This window comes from Neopelma chrysocephalum, unplaced genomic scaffold, assembly GCF_003984885.1.
Source record: "Neopelma chrysocephalum unplaced genomic scaffold, ASM398488v2 Primary Assembly neopelma1_26b, whole genome shotgun sequence".
Taxonomy (NCBI): domain Eukaryota; kingdom Metazoa; phylum Chordata; class Aves; order Passeriformes; family Pipridae; genus Neopelma; species Neopelma chrysocephalum.
In genome coordinates this window covers 3403171-3418861 of record NW_020897696.1, presented here as the reverse complement: position 1 = coordinate 3418861, position 15691 = coordinate 3403171, and the positions used below count along the sequence as shown (strand labels likewise).

Here is a 15691-nt window from a genome sequence, read left to right as displayed (position 1 = left end):
AGGGTGGGAGGGGGAAGAGATGACTATTTTAATGTGATTAGGAACGGACATCATTATCTTCACTGGAAGTTGCATGTCAGTGTAGCAGTCTACTGGGGACAGAAGAAGCCATGCTGTGGTGGTGGCTTTGCACCACCATGTCTGTGTACACCACGTACATGGGGAGGCTGCAGAATAACTCCCCATTAAATCTACCTATAGGAACCAGATAGGATCTCAAAGAGGCCATGAAACCTTTTCAAGACATCCTTATGGAAGCACTGTCACTGGCACCTCATAAGCAGGTTCAGCAAAGTACTGAGCCTCTGGTATTCTCACTTTTTCTGAAACCTCGACATGTGAAATGCTATTTTCTCTTCCAAATAAAGGTCCTTCTTGCAAGCAAAGCCACAAGACACCCTCATATACCTGTTCCTTGACAAGGAAGCACCTGTAGTTGCTGTTGAGGAGTAGGAGTATGTAAGTTCCTTTCAGCCCAGAGTCTCACACGGCTGCTCCCACATGGTAAGATGTCACTGTATTTTCTTACTCACCCATGAGAAGAAGGTGCTCTCGGGTATTGCCTGCATCCCTACAGGCATAGCAGAGATGCCAGGGAAGGGATATCCTAGAAGTCAGGTAATTTACAATATCTTTGTAGATATTGTAGATAGTAAATACAAGAGAACACTGTTTGCTTCTGACAGATGATAAGAATTTGGTGCTTGCTAATGGTTGCATAAATCCTGAACTCACAAGGAAGCTTGGAAAGATGGGCAGAGCCTTCAAGAGCACAGTGAGCAATTTCCAATGTTTTATTTGAAGAGAGGACAGGTTCCCTAATCTTCTGAAACGAAAACCAGAATGCAAATGGAAGAATACAGGTTGCAAATGGAAGAGTAAGGGAATTGTTACTTCTGACACAAGCTTACAGAGCTGAATTGTAAACACACATCTAGACATCTGACAGCATCAGCCACAGTAGTCTCATATACACACATCTGCTGTCTTAACACTGGAGTGCTGTAAAGCTGAGTAACTTTGGCATTACATGGTAAGGTTGCTGGCAAAATAATCCTTATGTAGGTTCAGTACTGTATTTATCAACTTTGTAGGCAAGTCCTCTCAGGTTGGCCTGGGCATTTGACTGTTATCTACATCTTGAGCATACATTTCTGGCTGCAGTGGAAAAGTAAAGCCAACTTTGGCTCATAGTTGGGATATCTGTAATGTTGGTCCTTTCTCTGAAGGAATAACATGCAGTGGTGATTTCATTCTCTGGTTTAGCCTCTAGGGAAGAAGATTCAATGTTGTCCAAAGACTCATTACCAAAAGCCTGTGAATGCCTGACAGACTCTCTGCAGGGTCTCTGGTGCTAACCCAACCCACAGAGAGGTTGGAGGGTGTTTGGGTGCATGTCAGGTCCAGGAGCCTTGTAGACAAGATAAACTCTTTTTATGCTGACAGGAGGGTGCTGACATTCTGCCAGCAGCATCAGCTGGCTCAAGATCTCTCCAGCTCTGGTTTGCTCCAGGAGTTGGCAGCCTGAACTATGTTCCACAGCCAGTTCTTTGTGGTTTTCTCACTCCCCAGTGCTCACGTTTTCTTTGGGTGTAAGAGGCTCTGGCCCTCACATGAGGACATTTCACAGCCAATTGCTCTGTGACAGGCAAAGTCGTTGTGTGACATCACACTGTTGGGATGCCCCTCTCTGCTCACTCTAACAGCACATGGAAATGGGAAAATCTAGCCCGAGAACTCAGAAAGCCTGGAGATTGGTGTGCTGGTTGAATTTTTTATAGGCTCCTTTTGCAGCTTAGAAGATATCATGCTGATACAGGGGCTGCTGACTGTCCTGTCATCAAAGCAGAGGACAGGAGAGAACTCACAGTGACCCTCTTTCTTGGGCCTACAACTCTCTGCATTTCAGTGCTAGGTACTGAGCCACAACACTGCCAGAAGATATTATTTTTACAGAAACCTCCCTTATATGGAAGGTTTAACAGCACAACCAAATCTATTTCCCCTGATGCACAGTGTACAGGTCTGCAACTCTTTTGATACTTCTTTCTTACCCTTTCTTATCCCACCTTGGTTTCTGTAGCTATCCAAGCTGGTCTCCTAAAGCTCCTTCTCACTTCAGTTGCAGCTCAGCTCAACTCTACACTTCCTGGGGTTTCCAGGCACCCAGAAGAAGAGGAGCAAAAAAGCTACCGTCACTATTAAAGGAGCTCATAAAATAAACAAAAAACATGAGTAAAGGTCTACGTGGCAAAAGGGACCATGAATGAAGCCTGTGTGGATGTGGGCATGCGTGGGATGTCCCCTACCACACACAGACACTTTACAGAGGCAAAGAACAAAATGCAGTGTTTGTTAAGTTTGCCAAAGTCTATTTATGTAGCAGCAAAATAATGTGCTGTCTAAAACACAGAACTGTGGTCGCACACAGGCATTCAAAGTGAGTTATTTTCGACATATGCCTTAGCTTCCTAGCACGTCAGCTCTGGGTCCATCAGGCATGGAGGCAAGTTGTGTTAAATTCTGGGTAAAATTGCCACACCAGAGAGGGATTTACATCAACAGAGAGATGGTGAGATAGGTGCAGCAACTTCAGCCATCAAAACACAAACACTCCTCTCTGATGGACGTGGGTTACCTCAAAAGAGAGGGAGATGAACAAAGCTATTTCTCAGTAGTCTTTTTAGGAACCATCCTTAGAAGATTAGCTTTTCAAGGAGTCAAGGAATCTGTCTCCCTTTGTGATGGAGTCAAGGAATCTGTCTCCCTTTGGAACACATTGCACACAATAATTAACAATTTTCCTGCATGTTCATGTTTTTATTTCGATATACTCTTTCATATAAAGGGTGAAGAATCTATTTCAATGCCAGCCCTGGAATTTATAATAATTATGGCAGGTTGACAAATAAGTTTGAGCTGGAAGCCACAAGTACAATAGCTGTGTAGCAGAGGTAATACTTATTGTAGCAAGCAGCCTGGAGATGGGTGTTAGTATATGGGAACCATGACAGGAAACAAAAAGTAAAACAAAGAAAAAAGAAACAGGAGAGGTGCTTTAATAAAATTCCAAACAATCAAAACAAACAAGAAGAAGAAACAATCTTTTTGTAAAAAACAGTAGTTTCTAAGTCACTGTTTTAACATCCCGTCTGGATTCCTCCCACTCTCAAATTCTATTGCCTTCAGAAGCGCTATATAAAACTTGGAAATGTAGGAAACCCAAATATCTTGAAATAAGTTTTGCTCACAGCTCCAGTTAGAAATCCTTAACATCTGGTCACTCTGTCCCAGGAGTGGATATTTCTAGTACTTTACAGTTGTAGAACAGACATTGGAGTCACGCACCTTAGCTATTAAAACAATTAAAAAATACAGCTAGATTTTATGTGCCACTTGATGCTGCTGCAGCAGTGCAAATGTGAACATAATAAAGATAAAGATTGCTTGGCATGAAATACTGCATTCATAGAGCACCGAGGGACTCTGCTCCTCTGGGGCCTGACTGGGAAGTCCAGAGAGGAGGAAAAAAATACCCAATACCTTTGTTCAGAAACTGTTTAGATTTGTTACTTGCTAAGAGCTGGCAAACAGGTCTCTTATCTGCCTAGAGTCAATCTCTAGGAAATGTGTTCCACTGCTAATAAATTATTTTTTTCTCCCACAAAATGGGACTTCAAGTTTAGACCATCAGGTGTTTCTGTATCTCTGCTCAATTTTTTTGTATCTCTTTGTGAAACAGAGATCTAGTGATTCATTAAACTCTGAGCATTAAGTATCAACACCAGCACAGTTTGACTCCTGCACAAGTTAGTTGCTCCTGTGTGGTGCAAAGAAGGTTCCTAAAAATGTCAGGATCCAAAATTTTCCAAAGAGTAACTTTTACCCAGAGGCAGAACTCTGCTTGACATCCCATTCCAGGTGCTGGGGATCATCTCATGTTCCAGCCCCTCTGCTACCACATGCCCTGCCACAGCACTGCTGAGGAGGACAGGTGACAGCAGGGGTGGCAATACTTTCCACTAAGGCAGAATTACTGCCTGACAAAATCATTAAAACCTCAATAACCCTGGAATAACACTTAGCCCAACTCTGCTGTGAAAACAGGGAAAGGCTGTGGACACTGTAGGACTGTATGAAGAGTTCCATTGATTCTGGCGTGTATGTCTTGAATTTGACCCCTGGTTATTTAATTGAACTCAGCTATCCCTCTGACCATAAGTGGGAATTTGGTGTCACCTAAATAAGCCATGCTCCAGGATCAATTCTAACGTCTTTGTGTTCTTAGCTGCTGTTCTGTGTTTATAACTATCCTTCTGGAGCAGGCCTGGGAAGACTTTGGAAAAAGGAGCAGTAAGTCTCTGCTCTCATCTCAGGCCAAAAGCCTGATTTATAGAAGCCTGATGAGAGCATATGGATGGGTGTGTGGGTGTCCACACATGCACACATGTAGAAAGGTGATAGTAACCTGGAGGACTGGAATTTATGATTGTTCCAGAAGTATGTCAATGAATAAAATGTCCATATTAATATTAAGGGCTAGACCAATATATATAGATTTATGAAGCCATTTAAGGGTCAGGATGCACTGTATAAACTTATCAGCCCCTTAAAGATTTACAGCCACATACTGGAAACTACTACTAAAAGCAAGAGTGAAGGCTGTATAAGCCCATCTAATAATACATCTGCTTTTCAGAGAAATCCCTGCCAGCGCAGCAGTGCTGGAGGAAACTTTGCAGCACTCATGACAAACTGTCTGCCCCAGGTGAGGGAGTCATGCTCAGCCAGGCTAAGCCAGCATCAGGGAAAGCTAGAAGGAGCACAAAGTATTCCCATCACCACAAAGACAGTAGTCTGGAGAGACCAAGATGGGTGAAGGGGTCTGTGGGCTGCTCTGGGCTCACTGGGGTTCCCACTGGGGGGAACTAGATGTAAGCACATCAACTACACTTGTGGCTCTTTCATCTCAACCCCAGACCAATAAAATGAGTGTGACCCAAGTGGTGATGCTCACCTTTCCTCTTCTAAAAGCCAGGAAGTGGGTGGCAAGGTAGGAACTATGTGGTGATGGAGCAGCTCTCAAACCATAGGTACTGCAGCAGGGCTGTGGTCCAGCACAAGAACTGGAATAACATCCAATTACTCTTTATAAGGGGATATTTTTCCATGTGGATTTTTTGGCACATTTATTGTTTCCCATACTTTGGCAGGCAAGTATGGTCCTAATTTAATGAAGGATTATGTGCAAAACTGAATTATAATAATTCACATGCTAGCATTTCAGTCAATTTCACCGATGATGACTCTACAGAAAACAGTCTGTTAAAGCAAGAACAACTTTAGTCATAAGGAACCATCACAGAAGAATATCTGTAAAAGTGACTTTCAAGATATTGGGGTGAATTATTTATATATTTACAAACACATACATATTTGCTTAAACAATTTAACCCATGAATTCTAACCTCTGTGTGAATGGTGTTTAAATAGACTGTGGATTAAAAAAGATTGTTATTAAAGGTTGTTCTGTGAGTGTTTCAGACCTAGTTTCACATGACGCAAGAAGCATTTGTCCCAGGGACCCTTGATTCATTATCAATTAGAAGATTTAAGCAGTCTCTACTTGCTTTACTTGCTTCATTAATCATCTTTTTAATGATGTAAAAGTAGCAAAAACAGAAGCAAAAAAAAAGAAGGAAAAGTAAATTTTACAGAGTAACGGAAATAGAATAGTTCTGCGCACACACAGAGAATCAATTCATTACCATTGTCACATTTTTCAGGAGCAAAATTAGTATTTAATGGATAAAAATTCTGTGATGGATTAATGTCAATGTTAGGAAATTTCCCAGGGCTGGGAGCTAATAATTTCTGAATAGCTTCATACAACACTGTTGTATAAACAGCCCGCACTGTAGGAAAAGCCCTGCAAAAACGGACTTTGAATTTTCCCAGCTCCAACTGAATTCCCTGGGAACCAAGGCCAGCCATCCCCACAGAGTAGCTTTGTACCTTATGAGAATAGAATCTCAAACCACTCATAATATTCTGCAGTTCTGGACAGCCTGGTCCACACTGCCTGGGGCAACATCCTCATCCTTGGAGCTACTGAAAACCTGTCCCTAGGGCAAGGCTCAAAGACACTGGATCAAACTGGACCTGCTTTGAGCAAGGGCTAGAGATGAGACCTCTGGAGGCCCCTCCAATGTAGGTTATTCTATTCTACAGTTCTGCTGCACCATTTGAAATCTACTGCTCAGACACACAGAGAGCTCCTTGGAAAGGTCATTTTACAACAACCTGGCAATATTTCTGTGTGTCCATCACTTTAATCTCTCAAACTCAGCACTTTCCTAGGAGGTATTCTTTCAGCACAAAATGCTTCTTTGAGCTCAAGCTGCCTCTGCTGTACAGCTGTTGTCTGAGCTGCTCCCTAGGAGTAGCTTCTGCCTGACAGTGCCAAAGGGCAGGATTCACCTCCCCTGCCTTTAGTGTTCTTAAAGTCAGAGCCTAGTCTATGGGAGAGAGTCAATAGAGGAAGCAGAAGAGAGTTCATCCCATTTTAAAACAGCAGGGTTAAACTACGCTTGGAGGTGCCTGCCTCTCTCCGCTGCTCACAGGCAGCCTGGGCAAGAGCTTTTGGACTGGGCTCTGGTGTTCAGGCAGCTGGCAGTAAGAGAGGTGAACGTTTGCCCTTCAGGAAGACAAACAGAAAAAAACTGGATGAAAATGGCCACGTCTTCCCATGACAAAAGGTTTGAGAGCACAGCACTAAGACCTTCAGCACTCAGTGCTCTTTACTAAGTATGAGAAATCTTTTCTTCTCAGCATTAAACATTGGACTTGCCACTAAAAGGAGAAGTAGCAAGAGTCAAGCACATAATCCCTAAATTTTCCTTCCCCATTGTGGACTGTTTTTGTTTTGCTTTCTGTTGCTAGCCTCTGAGAACAAATATACTGCGTTTTCATCACATGTTCACAGAGAGAAACTTTTGTGGAGCACTGACTGTTGACCAGTTCCTACAAGAGGAGCCTGAACATCTCCCAGTTGAATCTTTGTGAGCTAAAGTCCTTGTAGCAAGAGGGCAGTGGTGCTCACAGAAGTGAACACATAAAAGCAGGGGAGGGCAGTAGTGCTGTACACTATCCTGTATATGCAGCCCTTCCCTGTAGCCAGTTGTCAGCCACCACACATGGACACTGGTCCCTTTTCACAGGAAGGACAATAACAGTGAAGAACAGGGAGGGGAATTCCACCACAGACTCAGGGTTGACCCAAAGGAATCATTCAGAGATGAGTTTGTTGCAGTCTCCCCTGGCTCAGGCTGCATTTAACCCCTTCCCTACCCTGTCTGAGGATGAGGGCACTTTTATCCATGCTTAGAGATTCAAGGTACAAACAGTGGATGAATGTATTATGAAAAAGCATCAGAAAAATAAATGAATGTGTTCTCTTAAGTGGACAGTGCAGTGTCAAAAGAAGTGTTAATTTTCTTCTTCCAATATAGAATATCTGATTAAAACAAATGCAAACGGCATGAAGTGCAATAAAAAACAAATGTTCCATTTTCCACTTCTTCTTGATACAGCTGTTTGTTTTAAACATATAAAGAGTAAGGGAACAGTCTTGAATTTAATTAAATCCCAAAAGAACTAATGATATTTATGCATATTAAATTTTTAAAGGCACTTGTGGCTCTTCAGCCAATCATTCACTGGACTGTCATAACATGCCTCCCAACCCTAATTTAAATTAGAAAGAAGAGACCCATGAAAAAAAATGTGCAGACAGTAACATTTTCACTGCACATATGTTTAAGAGATAAACGCCCATCTAGCTTTAAAAAGTAACAAATCTAATAAATACCCACATCATCATAATTCAGCGATGGAAAAGAATCAATGTTACAAATTTCAGAGCTGCTTCTCACAGGAAAGTAAATTAAAACATCAATTATAACCTACTTTAAAGAGTTTATAAGGAAAACATTGATGTCTTAACACAGAAACTACCAGATCACTCTAGATGAAGCTGGGGGTTTCCCAGAGTTGTGTTGTAGGGACCAGCATTTGGTGGGGCCATCTTTGGAGCATAGCAGGAAGCTCAACTCTGTCATTTGTTTTCCCCCTTCTCTAGTAAGGTCAGGCCCTTCTCTAGTCCTGTACCTTCAATGAGTCAACAGATGCATTAGGATATGGGTATCTGATGAAGACCTCACAGTGAGAAGAAAAAGTTTTCTTGCTCTTTCTGCAACAAATGAAGAAAGTTTCTGATGTCGTCTTGAGTAAGTCTCTCAGCTCTGGTGAGGCTGCATCTCAAATCCTATGTTCAGTTTTGTGCCCCACATTACACCAAAGACATTGAGTTGCTGGGGTGTGTCCAGAGAAGAGTAACGGAGCTTGTGAAGGGGTTGGAGCACAAATCTGATGAGGAGTGGCTAAGTGAGCTGGTGTTGTTTAGCCTGGAGAAAAGGAGGCTCAGTGGGGAGCTGAGCTTATCACTCTCTACAACTACTCAAAAGGGGGGGGGGTGGTTAGTCTCTTCTCACAGGTAGCAAGAAATAGGGCAAGAGGAAATGGTCTCAAGTTGTACCAGGGGAGGTTTAGATTGGATATTAGGGAAAATATCTTCACTGAAAGGGTTATCAAGCATTGGAATAGGCTGCCCAGGAAAGTGGTGGAATCACCACCCCAAGAAGAATTCAAAACACATGTGGATGTGAAACTTGGGGACATACTTTAATGGTGAACTTGGCAGTGCTGGGTTAACCGTCGGACTGAATGATCTTAGAGCTTTTACAACCTTAGTAATTCAATGAATCTATGGTTCTGATTCTGGTCCAAAGCTAGAGTCTTTGAACCTTCTCTGTTGTTACCAAGTTGGTTGTAAATGCAGGCTGCAAAGTTGCAAGATTCTTCCACCCTGTATAATTTCCCTTCTTTTGTAATCAATATTTTGCTACCCTGTTCATACCTTTCCCACCTCAAACATCAGAATCCTCCTCCCTGCATCTCCTAAATACTAATAAAAGATGTTTCCTGTTCCACTTACCTTTCAACGTCGCTACGCAGCATTAACCAGATACAACTTTGAAAGATTAATAAAGTACAACTTCTTACTATACAGAAACCCCCAAATACTGCTTCTTCTTCTCTTACATGAAATTCTGCTGACTTTTTCGAGAAAGGATTCAGACCCTGTTTAGAAAAATACTTCCTTGCCTATGGTTAAACCTGCTTTTATGGTTTATCAATCAGAACAGGAAAAGACCCAGCCATTAAGTACTGCTATGTTCCTGTTTATGATAGACTCTCCAACCTTCCTTTGCTGATAAGACACAGCCCTTGCCAGGCACTTACCCATTAAATACTCCAGCCAGAATTGGTCTGTCTCTGGCCTATAAGGTCGATTGAAGTCAATCTGGATTTGGAAAGGCTGTCCCCGACGCACTATCAACTTGGGATTGTAGTACTTGTCAGTGTGGTGCTGCTTCTTGTTGATCTCATGGGGCTCCTTAAACATATAAATATCCACAACACGCAGGTAATCTGCAGAGACATGTAAATGAACAGAGGGGGAAGGAATCAGTATGTTAGAAAGTCAGTATTGGTATCAACATCACTAGAGGCCATGTCCTCCTCATCTCTGCGGAAGGAACACCACATAGCAAGAGCACACTGGATCTGTTTGGGGCTTACATCCCCCTGGCTGAGCAGAGACTTATGGACTGACACTTCTCTGTCCACCTGCCATTTTCACGGAGGCTACAAGTCTTCTAGTGCACAGCAAAAGCAATCACAGTAAGAACTGGTTGATAGGCATGGAAAGCTGAGTTTCCCCAAGGAGAGTTTGGCTCCATCTGTCCTTTGGAATCACCTTTCTGCAAGTCTAGGCCTTGCTGTCACAAGTTTACCAGTGCAATCAGTAGGCCTTTGACAGTTGCAGCTTCTTGTCTCCCTTCTTGCAGCCCTCCATTTTTAAAATGCAAATTCACAGGGGTTTTGTGATACTTAAATACATTAATGTCTGCAAAATGCTACCGGTATTGAGTGCTGAGGAGCCTGAGAGGCAGTTAATGATCTTGCATTCAGCTGAGAGCTTGGATTGCCTGTATTAAATAAGATTTGGGTGTACTGTATGTGTCTAGACTCAGCTTCTTAGTACACCTCCACTGCTATTAGTGTCTTCTTGTGAAAACTATATATACCATTATAGTATATAATTACACTATAGAGTTACAGGCAAGCATGCACAGGCAAAGCTTCACTCCCTTCAAATTAGGGCTATCTAAAGGGTTATAGACTAACACTGCTAGGAGTAATTTACTCAGCTAATGACCAGTGTGGGGTGGCACTGGGATAGCCAAAGGCACTTGCAGTCACCATAAGCTACATGACTGTATCATACCATGAATCTTCATGGTGGGAATCCTCTCTAGGATAACATAACAAGAAACCACATGAAAATGAACTGGACATTGTTCTTCTGCCTACATGCTTGGGCACATAATCATGAAACCTCTGCCAGGAGGAGGACCATTACTACTTACCACCAGGAGAGAGACAGAAACGTAAAGCTAGATTTGCAGCTCTCAGCTTGTCTTTCCAGGTGCTGACAGTTAGAAACTATCTAATTTCTGCATTTTATAGTGACAGTGACAGAGCCGAACTCATGCCTGGCAAAAAGAGGTGCACATTTACAGCAGCTGGTGGAGCTGTATATACTTTTGATGATGGCTAATTTGGCCTGCTACTAAGTACACTGTGATCAGGAATGATGTGCTCACTGAATGAGTTGGATATTCAAGTCACTGAGGGCTGAATGTGGCCCCTTTCACAGAAGCTCAGACAACAGCTTTGCATGTTGCCTGTCTTTTAAGGCAGGGAGACACTGCAGAGCAGTCAGCTGAGGACAAATGGCAGAGCCTTGCAGGCAGCACCTTCCCTGGACACCAGCATTGTCCTTCTCCTACTCCAGCCAAGACACCCCGCCTGGGCTTTGGGCAGCAGCTAATGGGAGATAGGAGTAAGGGCAATAGGAATAAGTTCTGCTCCCGCTGGCATTATCACTATCCTTCAGGAAACAGAAGGAAAGGAATATGTCTGAGGACACAGCAAGATAAGGAACCTTTCATGGAAAAGCCCTGGATAGCTGAACCCAAAACTATCTGCCCTCTGCTAACCCTAATCTGATGAAAGGCTGGAATACCCTGTTCAATCATGAGTCAGGTCTAAAGTCCCATGGCAATGTCATTATTATTCTCTTTTCAATTCATAAGGCTCCTGGAGTAACTTCTGTAAAACCCCTCTGGCTTTAGCACCTAATGAAGTTACAGAGACACCTGTGTGAAATATTAAATGTATTTTGCTCAGAAATCATTCTCATTGCCCCCCATGAAGTAGGTCATGTCTTCGCCTCCATCCCTGCAAAACTTACCAATGCTCACTCACAAAAATGCTGACAAAGCTCACAATTAAATTACATGAGACAGGAATTTCCCAGGCAGAGATAAAGCAGGGACAGGGGAGAGTTTCTCCTCTTACATCTCCCAGTCCCTTCCAGGTTGAAAGCACTGCATGTAAAAGCTGTGTATCTTAGGGTTCTGTGAGGGGTGAAGCTATGAATAAAAATATGGCTTAGCTTCTCCCTCCTTCCAAGGAGGCATAAAAATGGAGCTGAGGGTTTGTTGTGTTTTCATCTTGTTCTGAAACAAAAGGCAAGAGTAACCCTGCCCTTCCCTCTTACCTTAGCCCCTTCAAGGAACTGCAAAGCTAAGCCACCATGGGCTGTCAGTTCAGTATTTGCTTTATTTTATCTCAGGACTTTACATGGCTCCTGTCAGAACACAGCCATACACATCTGCAGAAAACACTCTTCATTTTCAGTCTCAGTGTTAAAATATGTGTTGAGCTTGCCAGCTGAAGATAACCTGTGACTGAGCCTGTGATAATTACAGTAAGAGAAATTACGGAGGACAAAACATGAGCAGGGTAATGGGATGTGCTAACACCATCCCCAGGGTGTGATCCAAAGGAAGGCTCCAGGCAATGCTCATCTGTTTGTGAGGGACAAGTGGCCATTGAGGCCTACTTTGAAGTCGGGTCCCTTTGAGGGTTTGCCTGTAGCTGTATCTACTGTTTAGTGCAAGCAGGTTTGCTGCAGGAGGGGCAGCAATGTGATGCTTTCTTAAAGCTTTTGCAATGTTAAGTTTGCATGGAAATAAATGAGCACAAGCTTGAGCTGTTTTTCAAATAACAAGAATAGCCTTCAAACATCAGGTTTCCTTGAAGGACCAGAGGAAGGGCTCTGAATTGAAAAAAAAAAAAGCATGAATTTCCAAAGGAGGTGCCTATCATGCTTCTAGCAGGGGAAGCACGACTGCCTGGCGAGTCACCGGACTTTGCAAAGGAGGGTGCGTGGGGAGCTTGCAGACCATGGGGCTGCAGGGCTGTGTACTCCCACCGAGCGCCCTCATAACACATTGCAGTGAGATGAGCTGGCTAGGATGAGCCAGGGGGAGGACACGGCACAAGCGTGTTCAAGGAGACTCGGGCTTCTTGCTGAAGAAGCACTCGGGGGCTGCACGTCCTCCTAACCAAGCATCTCCTCCTGCAAGCAAGCCGGCTCCAACAGCAGGCAGCCCACTGACCAGGCTGGGGAGGCAGCCATACCCGGCAGCCTCCGTGCTCGCTCCGACTGTGGTTCAGCGGAGTAGAAGTGGGTGTCAGCAGAGAGCTAGGCAAGCACAGGGTTTTACCTCATCCTAGAGTAGTAGTTAAAATAGGTCAAATGAATCACACCCTAAAAATGCCTGTTTCTCTCTGTTGGCTGTCAAGGGAAACGAGGGTGACTAGCTCAGCTGTAGACTCCTACACTGCACAGATCAAGGGCAGAATTCAGTTAAATTTAGGCATCTAAATGATGTGAGCCTGGTATGTAACCTCTTATTATGGCCAGTTGGTGGCTGGTTGCTGCAGCCCGTGTAGCTGGGAAGAGTATGGATGACCCTGGAACTGACATCCATTGACTCTCTGGACTGCCTGTGCCCTCACCTCCGTTCGCTGGATGGCTCTGTGTTGACTGCAATCCCTGAAGGTGACACAGGTGAAGACACAGACGTTTAGATGTTTATAGCAGGTGTCCAAAGGCTAGAAAACACCTCAGTTGTAATAAAAGAGATAAAAGCATTTAAATGCTTTTTTCAGTGTGTTGCGGCAATACAGTCAGGGAACCACTACAGAAAAATCTGACAACCCAGAAGTGTAGAGGTGTGCAAGGGAAGGGGAAGGAGGTATCACAAGCACTCCTCTCCAAGGATGTGCCCACAGCTCTAGATCCCTATTGCACTCTGCCACAGACACTCACTTTATTCCCCTTACACAACACTGACAGTGCTCTGGGCCAACCTCCTGAATGTAAGGCTGAGTTCCATTGGGCTATAAACCTTTAATGTGGTCTGACAGGTGACTTAAGCATCCTACTCCAAACAGTATGTCCAGGGACCACACTTATATCAGCTGTTATCATAGGCACCATATCATAGCTGACATGCACCAAAACAGGAATGCTACTGTAGTCCTTCCCTTCAGGTCCCTCCTTGCATGTTGTTGCTACAAGCATTGGAAAGAACTGCACAGCAAAGCAGATTCAGCTGTACAATAAGAGTTTGCCTGTTATGCACAGATTTATTTTTCAGCTGAACCAGTCCCACAGCCAGATTTACCCAATGGCCACACAAACCCTCACTTTGGACAAGGGATGTTTTTCTCAACAGCAGCATCACCTTAAGCACATGTTCCTGCCTCAACTCACTTGACCCAACATTCCTAAGTTTCCATTGCATTTTTGAAAAGCAAGAGGCTGCCACCCACCAGCACCATACTTCATTCAAAGCCTGATGTGAAACACATCAAAAAGCAATACGAATTTTTCTCCTGGTACTGGTGGGCTTTAGCTACAGGCTGCTTTCCTTCAAAGGTATCCCACACTTATACTTTTCCAGCTTCTGTGACCATATTTGGTTTGAAACAACACCTAGCCAGGACCTGTACTGCATTACGTTTGATAATTTAAACACACAGATTTGCCCCAGAGCTATGGGGTTGTTTGAATAGGTTCAAGCAAAATTTCTGCAGTCTTAACATGACCACTGGTTTGCTAAGGCATTTAAAAAAAAAAAGCTTTTTAAAGAAATGTGTGTGTATTAAAAGGAGGAGGAGGGGAGGAGGGAGAGGAATGTGTGGTTAAGGCACATGATTAGGATTACAGAAATAATGCTTTTCAACTTGTCGCTTAAAATCTCTTTGCCTGCTTCCCAATGTGTAAAATGCAGTAATTAATGCTTGTCCACATTTATTAAGCACTCTTTCAACCCTGGATCAGGAGTCCCCTCTGAGCATTAAGTATTATTACATCTGGCTACCCTGATCTGCGACATTCAACAAGTTCTGCTGTTCATTTCAAATAGGCAAACAATTTAACATCATTTTATTACTGATTCATTCAGGAGTTAATCCTGGTTTCTTTTAAGCCAAATCTTACCTTTTTTTTTTTCTGGTTTACTCCAAAGATTTGGCACTGAGAACGTACTTTGGTTTGTCCATCCTCTACTATATTGTTCTGTTCCCCCATCCAAACAATTATAAAACATTTCATAGGAGAACAAATAAAAATATGGGTATCCCTTTAAGTTTCATGTTCTTTTTTATGAGTGAGCTGAACATCTAGCAAAAGTTTTCCCTGCCAGACAACATTTTGCAGCAGTTTCATGGCCAGTTTAGAGCCATATATATGAGAAGGGCCATTAAGAGAAGACACTCATTCTGCCCCTTCACCCAGTGCAGCCACCACCATGCCTGAAGCCAGCAGGTCCTAAAGTGATTCCGTGATTGTGATCAAACTGGGAAACCCCATTCCTGCCTTTTTTTAACTAATCCCACAGTTCAAGCAGAAAACTGCTCACTCAGCTTCTCCACTCCTCACGTTTCCTACCCATAACCTGTGGTAACATTCTCATGCACATGGGTTTTTTTAGTAAGTTTTTTCAAAAGCAGCAAGAAAAGCTATCTGAGATGGAAACATGTAAGGAAAAAAGTGGTTTGGATTTAATTCACAAACCAAATGAGTAGGGAAGATATAAAAATAGACTTGTGACTTAATTGTACACTGTACCTTTAGGATTAAATCCTCTAGGTATCAACCCAAAAGGATCCACCTCAGGGACCTCATTTTCTTCATCATTGGAGTTGTTTGGTGGGAGGGCTCTTCTCCCATTCAGAGGAGGTTTCTTCTCCTCTCTGGTGCTCGTTGTTTCAGACATCCTGTTTCAAAAATGTTGTAATACCATGAAAGAAAGAAAGAGTGCAAGGAAAAAGCAAATATGAGCCAGCATGGTACATGTAAGATGGGAGAAACCAAAAGCAGTGTGGGGTGCTAGTGAGCTACATGTTTTTAGACTCACAAGAATAAAACCTGAGCAGCAAGAAACATTGCTCTAATGAAGAAGTACAACTCTCTAAGGACTGGAAGGCATTTTGTGTTTGTCAAAACACATGAATAAGAGAAGAAGGGCAGGCAGGAGAAGGAGAGGGAAGTCTGACAGAATAATTTGCCTAGGAGAAGCAGGACACTAAAAACATTAGGAAGTTTCAGGTAAAAGAACTGGAAAATCATTCAGTCTCCCACCCT

At 43.2% G+C, this 15691-nt stretch overlaps 1 protein-coding gene across 2 annotated transcripts in view; it reads right to left on the bottom strand.

The window, feature by feature from the left end:
* Positions 1–15691, bottom strand: part of F13A1 (coagulation factor XIII A chain) — a 207029-nt gene that overhangs the window by 44560 nt on the left and 146778 nt on the right. For both annotated transcript variants that reach the window (XM_027676244.1, XM_027676245.1), the window contains 2 exons: positions 15176–15324; positions 9364–9552 (listed from right to left, as the gene is read on the bottom strand). In XM_027676244.1, the coding sequence (XP_027532045.1) occupies positions 9364–9552; positions 15176–15323 (337 nt within the window). In that variant the 5' untranslated portion in view covers position 15324. The remainder of the gene's footprint in view (positions 1–9363; positions 9553–15175; positions 15325–15691) is intronic.